Source organism: Saccopteryx leptura, chromosome 3, assembly GCF_036850995.1.
Source record: "Saccopteryx leptura isolate mSacLep1 chromosome 3, mSacLep1_pri_phased_curated, whole genome shotgun sequence".
Lineage (NCBI taxonomy): Eukaryota > Metazoa > Chordata > Mammalia > Chiroptera > Emballonuridae > Saccopteryx > Saccopteryx leptura.
In genome coordinates, this window is record NC_089505.1 from 40,258,500 (window position 1) to 40,273,613 (window position 15,114).

The 15,114-nt window shown below is 34.0% G+C and overlaps 1 protein-coding gene across 15 annotated transcripts in view; it reads left to right on the forward strand.

Moving 5' to 3' along the window:
- TRDN (triadin) overlaps positions 1–15,114 on the forward strand; it is a 415,240-nt gene that overhangs the window by 377,187 nt on the left and 22,939 nt on the right. For 7 of the 15 annotated variants that reach the window (XM_066373320.1, XM_066373321.1, XM_066373330.1 and 4 more), the window contains 6 exons: positions 2,928–2,957; positions 6,317–6,346; positions 8,588–8,635; positions 10,359–10,406; positions 11,874–11,891; positions 13,892–13,936. In XM_066373320.1, coding sequence (XP_066229417.1) covers positions 2,928–2,957; positions 6,317–6,346; positions 8,588–8,635; positions 10,359–10,406; positions 11,874–11,891; positions 13,892–13,936 — 219 coding nt within the window. Of the gene's footprint in view, positions 1–2,927; positions 2,958–6,316; positions 6,347–8,587; positions 8,636–10,358; positions 10,407–11,869; positions 11,892–13,891; positions 13,937–15,114 lie in introns of all 15 variants that reach the window. The other 8 variants (XM_066373332.1, XM_066373333.1, XM_066373335.1 and 5 more) reach the window with 5 other exon arrangements.

Sequence of the window (15,114 nt, forward strand, 5' to 3'; positions counted from 1 at the left end):
AAACATTGTGAATTGTATAATTAATGGCATTTTTTATCTTTGCCTGAATACCAAAAAGTAGAGGCAAATGCTCTTATCAAGTCAAAGATGGTCGATAGTAATTATAGCATGTGTTTATGTGTTCTAATATAATTCTTGAACATATATTTTTCTACCTTTATTTTCCTTTGATCAATTTCTTATTTATTTACATTCTTTTGTTTTCATTAAGTATTTAATTTATTTATTAAAAGAACAATAACTGAGTGCCTGTCATGTAACCATGTATTAGGCATTGTAACAGTTCTCTAGATTTGGTGACAGATACTCATGATCTCAGTTCACAAATACCTTATTGTCTAGCAGAGGAGGCATTCTCTTAAATTAATATTTACACTAGATAGTGGTTAAATAATGATCAAGAGATCTAACAATTTAATGGTGACACAAAAAGAGAAAACAATCCAACCACATCAGATAAAACTTTCAAAGGAAGAGGTAGCTTGACTGAGCCCAAAGTAGAAGTCAGTCAAATAAAAGGCAAAGGGAAGAAAACTCTGATGGAAAAAAATAGATATAAATAAATGGAGATATATTCCATGTTTGTGGATTCTATATTGCTTAAAATGTCAATTCTTTCCAACTTGATATATAGAGTCACTAAAATCTCCATCAAAATCCCAGCAAGGTATTGTTTGAATATTAACAAAGTGTAAATGGAATGGGAACAATCTAGAACAGCCAACACATTATTGAAGAAAAAGAATAAAATTGGAGGTCTAACACTATCTAACTCAGGATCTATTGTGAAAAGCTATAGTATTCTTTCCATTGTTTGTTTCCCTGGCCTTGGATAGTATCCTTGTATGCATGTGCTTGTCAGTGCTCTTCTCAAGAATTAAGAGGGTCTCTACAAATCTCCAAAACTTTATCCATTTCTTTCTAGAACTCTCTACATTACTCTGACTTATTTTGGCCTTTCGAGATTCCCAGTTCCATCTCTTCAACTCAGCTCCATCATTCACTGAGGCTTTGTAAACCTCTCAGGCCGTGAAGCTGGAAGAAAGACAGGGCACACTTTGTTTTCCATCATGAAGGACCAATGTCCTTTGTTGTCTGATGTCCATATCTTTAAAACAATTGTTTTATATATTTTTTCTCTTTTCTATAGTTTCAAGTGTGAAAATTAAATAGGTCTCCACTGTTTCATCTTAGCTAGAAGTAGAAGTCACTAACACACTTTCAAGAGTAAAGAAAGCAGTACTAGTATTTATTCTATTACAATAGAACACATTATGTTTTTTCTTATAGAAACTAACTGAACAAGGATTTAAAAAGAAGAAAGTGATCAATATGGTTGGATATGCTCACTGGTCTTGGCAAATAGGGGAGACTTGGTGATCAGAGAGGCCTGATGGATAGAATGTTGGGAACAGAAGTTAGACTATAGTGAATTAATGATGAAATGAGAGTCAAGAGGTGAACAAAAAGCAAGTACAGATGACATTCTTAAGAAGCTGAGTTGAGCCGTTGTGAAAGGGTATTAGATGACAAGTATAAGAGAACACAGAATCAAAGGAAGGTAGTTTGGGGTTGTTGTTTTTTTACTGTCACAATTTTTATTGAGATATAAAAAGAAAATTAAAACTGATTATGTATATGGCAAAGTTTAACAAACAGTGGCTTTTACACTGGCCACTAGTTTCTGAAAATAAAGTCCTATGGAACACAGCCATTTCTGTTCATTTACATATTGTTTATGAATGCTTCTGTGCTGCAACAGATAATATAGCTCCAAATAAAAAAATATGTACTCTCTAACCTTTCACAGTAAATTCACTGACCCCTTCACTAAGGTTCTTCATGCCATAAATGCAAAGGATATATTTTTACTCATAAGAAATTACAAATTCAGCAGCAATCATTTTTTAAAGTATTACACTGGGACAGATAATATGGTGATAATGTTAATGGAAATAAAGTTAATTGTCCTGGATATTTCATCTTGGATATTTAAGAGTTAAAAGTAATATCTCAGAAAGAAACTATGCATTCAATATTAATATAAAATTAAAAAGTTAACATTGCACACAAGAGTATGAGAGCAAATTATTTTTAATAGTACAGTGAAATTAAAATAAGAGCTTTATTACTAAAATTATTTTAATTAACTTGGCATGGACATTCAGTTATATATCCTATAAAATTTCAATAGAGAAGAATAGCTGGAGTCTATATTGTTTGATGTTGATTTTCAAATTTATAATGTTCTATTATATTCAATGAAACTCAATAAGAATTGAATGACTCAGTCTTTAATAATTTCTTTTTGAACATTTTCTCGTCAAAGAGGTAAAGCCTAAGCCTGCATACATGCTATGTGCATACCTAAATTAATAAATAAGACAAATTTTAAATGCATGCATTTAATCATTTTATGATGCCATTGTTGGTATTTTTGCTTAAATCTAAGACTTAATTAATTTGTGTAAATAATGTACCTATTATTCTAAGTATTCTTCTGAATGTAGGCTATGCTAAAATTTTCTTCATCCTTTATTCACTGGAGGTACAAACCAGTACCTTTAATTAACTTCTCATTAAAAATTTGTTTACTTTTTTTCTCAAAATAACTCTTGTGATTGATAAAGAAGAACTTTTATTTGTTTGTAGTAATTTGCTGCAATTAAAAAAAGAAGACTTAACATGGCATATTTAAAAATTAAATAATATGTAAAAGAAATAAGATGAAGAAAAGTAGGTTTACAGTTGTGAGTACATAAATCAGAGTTTATTCTTGTATTAATATTTTTACTATTGCATTAGTTTTATATGAACTACTGTAATCCTATGTTTTCTCATCCCTGTATGCATGAATCTAAGAAATAAATAATAATATAATATCATAATATATAATAATCATTATTACAATACATATATATTTTCAGAGCCACAAGTAAAAAAGGAAGAGAAACCAGGTAGGTATATTTTATGTACAAATTTATATTTGTATTCCATATTTATATCATAATATATCTTTGTAAATGTTTTATCATAGTATAAGTATTATACTGAAATTTTATCCTTGACCTACTTTTTAAAAATAAAACAAACATAGTGCGTATTTTGTACTACCTGTTTTTGGGGACAGGGAGAGACTCCTAAGAAATTTATATTTTTTAAAAAATTGGACTACTGGAGTTCAGGTCTACAAATCCACTATTTTTGTTGATTTTATTTGCTGGTATAGTACATACATATTCTATCAGACTCTTCTCTTGTTAAGGAGGGTTCTGAGTGAAATAAACATTTCCAAAGACTGGAATAGTCAACAGTAATGTTTTTAAAAGAACAAAGAGCAATCATATTCTCATAACAGTTAAAATTTTGGTTCATGTTTCTTAACTGTGTTAGGGTTATAAACCTGCTATAATAAAATACCGCAAACAGGGTGACTTAAAACAACACAAATTTATTTTCTCATAGTTCTAGAAGATATAGGTCTGAAATCAAGGTGTCAACAGGGACATGGTTTCTTGAAACTTGTAGGGAAGAATCAATCAGTACATCTCTGGCTTCTGGTGTTTGCCAGTAATCATATGTGTTCCTTGGCTTGAGGAAGCACCACTCCAATCTCATCACATGGACATAGTCTCTCATATATCTCTATTTTTGCACTTTCTCCTTTTTCTTATGAGGATGGCTGTCATATTCAATCAATGACCCTATTGCCAAATAAGGTCACACTCTAAAGTACTGGGAGTTAGGACTCCAGCATGTCTCTTTGGAAGACACAATTCAATACATAGAAGCCTACTCTCTGCTCCCTACCCAAATTCATGTGTTTTACATGGTGCAAAATACATTTACCCTATTCTACAATCTTTAAGGCTTATCCATGTCACATCAACTCTAAATCCAAAATTTAATCAATTCAAAGTCTCAAATCTCATTATGTAAATCAGTAATAGGTAAAACTCGGGGTATGATTCTTCCTGCAGGAAATTCTTCTTTATATAAAACCAGAAAACAAATTACTGCTTCAAAAATAAAATAGTGGTACAGGAAATGGATAGATATTTCCATTTCCAAAGGGAGAAATTGGAAAGAGAGAAAAACAACAACAAAAAGGAGCCATGGGTTCCAAGTAAATCTAAAACATAGCAGAGAAAATTTCTTTAAATGTCAAAGGCTGAGAAAATCCTCTTTGGCTTAATGCCATATCCACTAGGCCTCATAGGGTGTATCTCTGCCCTCTAGGCTCACCTGGGTGGCAGGCCTGCCCTCTCTACCTCAGGAGGGCTGATTAGCCCAGGTTTAAATCCATTGTTCTGCCCTTGAAGTTGTTTTTTTATTTTTAATTTCTGCCCATATCTGTTTCTTTTTATCCAGTCTGCATTGCATCTGCTTGTATATTCTCAAAATCCTGACCAGTTTTGAGTTCAGTTAATGCGGGTCCAAGCCATTAAGGAGGTTCCTCCTTTCCTGGGCCACACATCACTATTGCTGCCTTCTGCTTAGATGATGGGTTGGATTCATGAGTCACACATTTCTATACCCACTTTAGCAAAAGTTTCTCCAGCCACACCATTGCACTCTATTTAGATAGGCTGAAAGTTTTCCAAGTCAAGTGCTTGTTCCTTTTACTTAGCAGTTCATGCCTCAACATATCTTCCCTTTCACATTTTCTTATAAGCAGCATGAAGAAACCAGGCAGATCCTTTCACACTTTGCTTGGAAACTTCCTCAGCAAAATATCCATGCAATTCATTTACAAATCCCACCTTCCAACTAACAGAAGAACACAATGCAGCCAAGTTCTCTGCCACTTTGTTACAAAGATCACCGTTCCTCCAGTATCAGATAACATGTTCCTCATTTGCTTCTGAGACCTCACCAGAAGTACATTTAAAATTCTTATTGCTAACAGTGTTCTGTTAATGATGACCTATGTGTTCTCTAAGGAGACAGAAGCTTTCTCTATAGCCCCCCTCAACTCCTTCTGAATCTTCAGTAGAATGGTTTTTTATGTCAATTTTCTACCAATAGACTTTTCAAGGCAATCTAAGCGTTTTGTATCAAGTGCCTCAAAAATTTTCATCTCAACCCATTATTCAACTCATCCCACTTCCCAGTACCAAAATTATTAGTTTTCCTGGATGCCTGAAATGAAGTACCACAAACTGGATAAGTTAAAACAATAAAAACTTATTCTCTCATAGTTCTACACAAGTCCAAAATCAAGATGTGAGCAGAGCCACACTTCTTTTGAAGCCTATAGAGGAGAATTTTTTCTTACCACTTCTAGCTTCTGGTGTTTGCCAGAAATCCTTGGTGTCCCTTGGATTATAGAAGCATCACTTCAATCTCTGTCTTCATCAGCACATAGCCATCTTCTTCCTGTGTGTTTCTATCTCTGTTTCTCTTTTCCTTGTCTTCTAAGAACATCAGTCTGATTGGATTAAGGTCCCGTTCTGCTCCAGTATGACTTTGTCTTTCCTAAACTAGTAACATCTGCAACAATCCTTCTTCAAATAAGGTCACATTCTGGGGTACTGAGGTTTAGGACTGCAACATATCTTTTGATGGGACACAATTCAAGCCATAACATTCTTTGTCTAAATTGTTAAATCAGGCCCTGGCCGGTTGGCTCAGCGGTAGAGCGTCAGCCTGGTGTGCGGGGGACCTGGGTTCGATTCCCAGCCAGGGCACATAGGAGAAGCGCCCATTTGCTTCTCCACCCGCACCCCCTCCTTCCTCTCTGTCTCTCTCTTCACCTCCCGCAGCCAAGGCTCCATTGGAGCAAAGATGGCCCGGGCGCTGGGGATGGCTCCTTGGCCTCTACTCCAGGCGCTAGAGTGGCTCTGGTCACGGCAGAGCGACACCCTGGAGGGGCAGAGCATCGCCCTCTGGTGGGCAGAGCGTTGCCCCTGGTGGGCGTGCCGGGTGGATCCCGGTCGGGCGCATGGGGGAGTCTGTCTGACTGTCTCTCCCCGTTTCCAGCTTCAGAAAAATACAAAAAAAAAAAAAATTGTTAAATCATATGTACCCAATTTTATCTATGTCAAATCATTTATCTTATGCTGACATTAGATCTATCCTCCATAGCAGTCATCTTGAGAAAACAGAAATTTCAGGTTAAAATCAACTAGCAGTAACAATTTAGTATATGGCATGTTTAATAGTCCAACATTAAGAAACTGACATGAAACTGGAGTTATTTTTAATGCAATTCTATATTTTCAATTATTGTAAACAAAATAATTTCTGAAAATGAATCTGTGCTTTAGTTTTCTTTTTCAGCTTTAAAAATGTCTGCCTTTTGTTTTCCCTTTAGAGCCACAAGTTAAAAAGGAAACGAAATCAGGTATCATTTTGTTTTATTCTTAAATTGATAAAGATGCTATTGTCTTCATTTGAGAAGTAAGAGAGGCTTAACACCTACCAGTGGTTTAACACCTACACAGTCTCCCAGATCCTCGTTATTTTTCCTACTTCATTGATCAGAATGGTTTTATAGTACTGGATTAGTTGAGAATAGCTATATCCCATAGGCAAAAATATGGGTTTAAGTGGGTTTCAGCATAGACTCTGGTTTTTAGGAGGCATTTCTTGGGATTCTTCAAAATCAAATGTGATCATGTTTAATTTGCAGGTTTCTTTCTGAAGACACACCAGAGTAATAAAATCACAAAATCATACACTACTGAGATTTGAAGGAAAAAACAACAGGAATTATTGTTATATATAGTTAATAATTATTAAACAGCTGCAATGAGTTCAGGGGTAGCATTTATTTTTTGAAAGCGAGAGGAAGGTAGAGAGTGTGGGAGATAGTAACATCAAGCTGCTCCTGTATGTGCCCTGACGGGGGAATTGAATCAGCAACCTCAGTGCTCTAGGACGATGCTCCAACTAACTGAGCTATCCGGCCAGGGCTTGTATAGGATTTTTATTTTCATCATATGACTATGAGAGACATGATGCATAGCAATTATTTCTAACATTTAGTATCTGTGGAAACAATTCAATAGACCAAGTTCAGATATTATTTTTTCAAGATTTTCAAGTTAATAAATATTGGAGCTAGGATTCCGCCAATATATGATTTACTCAAAATCCTGGATGCTCCAGTAAGAGATTGTCTTAGACTATCAATCATTTTATTAAGAAGTAACATTGACCTAAATGTCAAGGTGATCTTTCCAAGTTTACATTGCAATTTCGTGTTTATGTCCTAGTTCTGGTACCAACTAGCTATTTACCTGAGGCAAGTTACAAAAACCTGCAGGCTCTATGAAAGTGATTCCTTCATTATAAAATAGTACACAGTAGGATTCTTCAATATCAACAACTTTAAGACTCCATATCCATATATATATTATATTTAGTTCTTACTAGATCTTACTGAGCAACTGACTATAAGCTTACATCTAATTGTTCTTATAAAAATATGTATTTTAATGTGAAAGGATCATAGATATCTTTCTATTGTCTTCTTATTTATTTTCTGACTCTATTTATTTGCAGCATATGAGACTGTATTACCAAATATAAATACTTTGCATATTCTCCTTCCTCCCCTCCTTTTTTAAGTGAAAACTTAATACCGTTTAAAACTTCTAGTTAGTCCTAACACCATTTAAAACTTATTTATTATTGTTAAATGGTGTAGTTTAGCAGTGACTTAATTGATTTATTATTTCTTTTAAATGAAAGTTACTTTTTAGCTTCATCTGCAAAAAACTCAAATACCAAATACACAGCATATATATGGATTTAATCTATAATATTCATATATAATATTTTTACAAAAAATTCTTGAGGCCCTGGCTGGTTGGCTCAGCGGTAGAGCGTCGGCCTGGCGTGCGAGGGACCCGGGTTCGATTCCCGGCCAGGGCACATAGGAGGGGCGCCCATTTGCTTCTCCACCCCCCACCCCCTCCTTCCTCTCTGTCTCTCTCTTCCCCTCCCGCAGCCAAGGCTCCATTGGAGCAAAGATGGCCCAGGCGCTGGGGATGGCTCCTTGGCCTCTGCCCCAGGCGCTGGAGTGGCTCTGGTCGTAGCAGAGCGACGCACCAGAGGGGCAGAGCATCACCCCCTGGTGGGCAGAGCATCGCCCCCTGGTGGGCAGAGCTTCGCCCCTGGTGGGCGTGCCGGGTGGATCCCGGTCGGTCGGGCGCATGCGGGAGTCTGTCTGTCTCTCCCCGTTTCCAGCTTCAGAAGAGAAAAAAAGAAAAAAAAAAAGAAAGAAAGAAAAAATTCTTGAAATATTTTTAATTATATATATTTTCATATTACTTCATATACTGTTTCAACCATTGTCTAAGTTTTCTGTTTTACACTGATGCTTTTACTATAGCCTGATCTTTGGATATTATGGGTTCTTAATTGTAATTAAAATTTTTTGTTATATGGTTTTTACGCAACCAAGGCCTGTAAGGTTTTTATGTAAACAGGATGAACAGAAAACTTAGGAACAGTTTTCCTCCATGGCCACAGTTGTTGAAATCTTCTACTTAAATTATTGGCCCAAGTCATAGACAAAATTCACTGTATATTATTAGGTTATTAAGCTGAACACCTGAAAAGATTTTTTTTTTTTTAGAAAGAGACACAGTGAAACTGGAAAAGATCATTTCTCATACAAAACCAGGTATTTTGCAAGTGCTGTTTGTAATACCAAGTTACCTGTAAATGTTCTAGTTTTAACAGAATGAAGAGCTTAATTAGAGTCATTATAAAGTTATTAGGATTTATATCTTGAGTCATTCAGATTCTAGAACATCTCATTTTAGTCATCTTCACAATGTTTTTTATACCAAGGACATGACCAGTTCCAACCTACTACACAGCTAGCACAAGCATATCATCATTAGTACTGAGTTAAATGAACCTTATATATTATTTTGTCTTGTTCTGTTTGGGGCAAGACATCCTTAGAAAAAAAATGTATAATTCAGAGTGGCTCATTCAAACATGACCATCTTAGACTGCAAAACAAAAAAAGGTGTTCAACATCTCTCCTACATCTTTCCCATCTTTCTTCCTCCATCTTCATCTCCCTTCCTTTCTTTTTATTCATGGTGTTACATTGTGGACAAAGTAGAAGTAAGCTAATGTGTTCTGTTTCTAAACATAAATATAGAAGTAACCAAGATGAGTTTATTAATTAGTTTTTATTTAAGAAGAAAAACTAAGTTTTAATTTAAGCTAATTAAAGAAAAATTTAATTATGAGGCTGCCCCTAGCCTCAGTTATTCTGTAGAATTTTGCCCTTCATTCCATGCTAAATTTTTTATTCAATGTTATGAATATAGTTTGTCCAGAATCTTTAAAAAGTTAAAAACATACTGTCTCTGAACATATGTTAGGAAAACTTTTGCTTACATTTTTTACAATTTTACTTTAAAGAACCTATTTACTATGGGTTTGAGTCAGGATGATTTTATTTATGTATATTTTAAAAAAAATGAGACATCAACAACAGAAACCGTAGGAATAAAGAAAGCAGAGCTGAAGTGTGGGAAGGAGAGAAGAACTATCTACATCAGCATAAGCAAAACCTTAGAAATAATTTTTAAAGAATAACGAAAGCCCATTATTTTTTTCACTGTTTGTGATGTTATTTTGAGGTGAAATTACAGAGAGAATGGGCAATTTTAGCTTTGGAGTATATGGCAAATGTATATTATACTCTAACCACACCTTTCTCTTATTTCAGTAATAGCATTTATACTCTAAATTCTGTTTCCCATTGACCAGCTGATTGACTCCCATGCTGAATACGTGAAAAGTTTAATGTTATGTAAGATCATTGTAGTAATCTCTCTACTTTGACACAAATCTATGACTACGTCAATACAAACATAGAGAACAGAAGACAACCATAAACGGACTACTCTTGCCCTGCCCCAGCTTCATACCATAAAAAAATTTGAGTTCCCAGGCTAATCCTGGGTTCACGGGAGGCATTTTGCACAACAAAGATAAAAAAAATTGATTCTTCTCATTCTAATTCAATAATGAAAAGGGGATAGATGTTTTATAAAAAAACTTCTATGTAGACAAACCCTGTGAAATACAGTAAAAACAAAGGGTAAAGAGTGTTTTGGCAGGGGAAGAGATGTTTCAAATTAGGAAAACTCTTACAGAAGATAGCTGCGAAGTACATCTGCGGATGGACAAGTTTCCTTTGTACTCCTATCCAATTTAAACAGAAGACTTTACTTGTTTTGTTAAGGAAACAGCTATATAATTTTTTCTCAGTATTGGTGTTATTTCAAAGGAAATAAAAAATATTAAGGTTGAAATATGTCATTGTTTAGTACTGACACATTTAAAATTTCTGCTTATAATAACATTTTTTCCTATCACAGAAGAAAAAGTTGTCAAGCAGGTAAAAGCTACTACAATAGAAAAAACAGGTAAAAAGATATTTTATATTTTTCTTCTATGTATCAGTTCTTTGTTATGCAGATACACACACACACACACACACATATCTTCACTGAAGTTTGTAGACTTTTAGTACCATAAATTCTAAGATTCTAAATTCTTGTAAATAACTAAAGTTATACTCAATAAAAATTAACACTCATTAAGAATTAACACTGAGAAATCGGAGTAACAGAATTTTATTTTCTAAAAGTGTGGTTGACCGAAGTTTACATATAATCCATGAAGAAATCCATGTAATGCTTTGATTATCATGTACTATTTAGGTGTTTAATCATATCTTCAAACCAGAGTTTTTCAAAATTTAAAGATACAAAAAAATAAAATTATCTGTTATGTATGTATTATATGAAATAATTTCCTTTCATGAGAGCTCCACAGAGAGTTACATGGTTGTATAATTTTTTTCATTGACTTGAAAGAGAGGTTGAGAGAGAGAGAAAGTGAGGGAGGGAGAGAAAGAGATGCATCAACTTTTTGTTTCACTTAGTTCTATTTAGCTGTGTACTTACTGATTCTTCTCGTATGTACCCTGATTGGAGATGGAATCCATGACCTCTGGTGTGCCAGGTCATGGCTTTACCTACTGTGTGTCACCAGGCCAAAACCCAATAGTTGTGTAATTTTTGAAACTTTCACTAAAGATTAATCAGTAGTATATGTAATATTAAAGGAAAAAACAATCCATCCTTTTTTATTTTATGTGAGAAAAGTAAAGAAGTCGTTGCAGTTCTTTTCTGTAGAAATGAAGAGTGTTCACTCTTCTTGACATTTTAAAAACACTGAATCTCCTTCATTTGTTTCCATGACAGAAATCCTACTCACCTTGATCATTAACAGAGTCCTATCTCTTACTAAAAAATAATTAAAAAGGAAAAAGTCTGTGAAGTAATTTATTTCTACTGAGATAATCATGATAATAAGGATTTAAATACAAATCTCAAAGGAAAATGTAATAGAATTCAGGAAAGGACTGTTTACAGAAATTACAGACTATTATACATGAGAAAGAAAAAAGAAACCTATAAGGGTATTTCACAGTACCGTGTATGACCGCTGTACTCTATTCAAACCATTACCTAAGCTCAAAATTTCAGTTAACGTGTCCCTAATTTTCAACCTAAGGTGTTAATATGGCACCCGAATATCTCCTTTAGTTATATGGGTATTTGCGGATTATGAAGAAAGTAGCCCAATGTATTTGTGTTCCAAATACATTGATTGTTTTAAATTTCACATACATTTCATGTGCCTTAGTTTTTTATTTGCAGTGTGATTAATTTATTTGTTGACAGCAAAATAATAGGGCTCAGAGAGAATGGAATGGCTTAAGAAGAAAATCTAAAAACCAAGAAAGTTAAGTACAAATGTCAAAGAGTTATGTTTCCCATGGTTTATACTCATTAATATGGCATTTTTTTCTCCATTCTCCACAGTCAAGCCTAAACCAGCAAGTAAGAGATGAAAAGAATAAAACCTGAAAAGTATTGCTCGGTCATTTTAACTTTAACAATTTGCTTTTAGTTTAATTGTTATTTTTAGTGTTGTCTATAACTAAAATACCTATATAGGTGATAAATTAATGTTAGTGCTATGGCTTTGATTTAATATCTTTTTATTTCACTACTAACTAATAGTTAAATATAATTATACAGAAGAAATATCTGCAAGCTGAATCACTATTATTAATATTGAAACAGTAAGTTCATATTGTTTATAAAAGATAACTACAAAGTTAGGGTAGATGAGCATCTTTTAAACATACATAATAAATAACAACAAAAAGAAATGCTGTACAATTGTTAGTATTATAAATCACATATTGTTTTAATTTGTTTGCTTTAAGAAGCATTAATTATATTGTATGTATTCATTAGTATTTATAAATTCATAAAATTATAAACATTTTGCCATTTGTTTTTTAAAATCATAGAATTTGTTCATGAGTATGGACTTAAAAATCAGCCAATTTATTGTTCAGGAATGATATAGAGGTTATTATAGTTGTAAAAGTTTAAAAGCTGACTGTTTATCTCAGGAAAATGTGGACATTTATTACCACCATCACAAATGTAATAAATATGTCCAAAATTGTGTCAAAATCATGAAGATCTTAAATGACATATGTTTGTGAAATGGAAGCTCAGATGAAGGTGTGAGTAGCTGTTGGTCAAATATTCTCTGGCTTCTGTATGAAAATGGGTTGACAAGTCAGCCCAAAGATGAATTTGGAGACACCTAGGAAGTTACATAAGTTGTTCAAGAGATATACTATAAAATATGGATCCTAAGAATACCCATCCTAGAAATTGCTGCATGTTTTTTAAAAAACACTTAGTATTGTTATTACTATAATTTATTATGCTGCTGTATTGCTATTACTACTACAGTTTAATAACTTGAACATTAACTTCTTAATTTTGTTTTATATGCTTATGTGATATTAACATTTATGTAAACTACATTCATAAAGTTCATTCTTGAATGCTATCAATTCTAATTTACATATACCCAATTTAATCATCACACCATGAGTCCCGCATCTTCCCACCTCCTTCACTGTTGGTGCACCATGTTGGGGAAAATTAGTAGTGCTTTTAGATCATTTCCAACTTCAGATAAACAAAAGACAGGTAAATATCAATAACAACTCAAGAGGACTAACCCTGGAGGTGATTAGAAAGAGTTAATGCTTGGTAATGCTATTTTAAATATTCTCAACTTTATTCAAAATATCCTGCCCTACCTGGCTCCATTTGAAATTCTACTTTTGATGAAAGAGAGAAATCTCCTAATTTTTTAAAAATTTAAATATTTTTTCAGAGGCCTAAGAAGGATATTAATTATAAATTTTTATTTCATCTGTCATGTCCTACACTTCATTAACATTCATCTGTGAGAAGTCTAACTACCTGGAAAGACAATGTGTGAGGTCCAGAACAATAAAAATTCAAATGTGTTACTTTCTGGAATAAGGCAGGTCGAGGTTATCTTCTCAACAAGAAACAAATGTCCAGCACGAAATTGCTTCTGACCCATCAAGAAGTGAACTAGAAGGAATCAGAGAGGTAAAAAGGGAGCTTGTAATATGCCAAAGGCAAATGTCATCTACTTTAAAATATCTGCAAGGAATGACTCAACCTTCAGCAAAAAAAAAATTCTCATTATTATTCCCCTCTTTGTCATATTCTACTTTCATCTTTTTAAACCACATGGCCCCAAGAGGACTAGTACCTCCACAACTGTCTTATAGGATGCCCTGAGAATGAACCTGACCTTGTTTTTAATGTGTTTCTATAGAAATATGCTTCTGTGTTCCAAGTTACATGCAAATGACTTTGGGGGCATGCTTCCCATATAAATGAGGATAGTCTGCAAGCTTATAAATAAGAGAGAAGCCTGCTATACACATAATCCCCGCAGATCCCTAGTTAATTTTGATTTCTCTCTCTAGAAAAAGCTGAACTGCAAGAGAAAGAATCTCTACTTATAAAAACAGGTGTTTTTGCTTTTTTGGTTTATATTGTCCTAATTTACTAGTTTTAGTAAATTTGAGCATTAAAGCAAAGCATAAAAGTGCTTTACATTTTATTTTCTGAGAGTGCTTAGTCCTGTGGTTTTTGTTGTAAAATCTATTTTATCTGACATAGGACTGTGGTATTGCTAACAATTAAACATTTTGCTAAATGTTATAACCAACATATATGGATTGTCAAGCATGCTATTATGATACAGCAGTATTAACAAAATAACATTTCTTTCATATTCACAAGACCCTTTCAAAATATTATTTTACTGTTGTCAATATTAATATAATTTATCATATTGATGACATAGATACACTGTTTATAGTATTGTAAAATAGCATATCAAATTACAATACTTTATTTCACTGAAAATACATATCAAGAAGATATATTTTCTTAAAATAGAAATTATGCCATTCTATATTAATTTTATTATTTTAAGAATATTAATCAATTTTTAAAATATATACTATTTGGCATGGTCCAAATACTAAGGCATATAAGAGACTAATTAAGAAAATATACTTGGGCCTTGGCCGGTTGGCTCAGTGGTAGAGCGTCGGCATGGCGTGCAGAAGTTCCAGGTTCGATTCCTGGCCAGGGCACACAGGAGAAGCGCCCACTTGCTTCTCCATCCCTCCCCCTCTCCTTCCTCTCTGTCTCTCTCTTCCCCTCCCGGCAGCGAGGCTCCATTGGAGCAAAGATGGCTCAGGCGCTGGGGATGGCTCCTTGGCCTCTGCCCCAGGCGCTGGAGTGGCTTTGGTCGCAACAGAGCGACCCCCCCCCCCCCGGAGGGGCAGAGCAACGCCCCCTGGTGGGTGTGCTGGGTGGATCCCAGTCGGGCTCATGCGGGAGTCTGTCTGACTGTCTCTCCCCATTTCCCTCTCCTCTTTCTTTTCCTATCATACCAATTTCCATTCCCAAAATATCTAATAATATCTGATAGGTAATTACTGTTATTTCTTAATGTATCCTTCAAGCAATATACGTATATACATATACACACACACATATATATATATATAGATAATATATACTCTGCCTTTTTTTACACAAATCCTGGCATAGTATAAATGGTCCTGTTCTTAGGTTTTTTCATTTAAGTGTGTATTCTTTTCTTCATTAACAGTTTTATCTTATATAGTTGTAT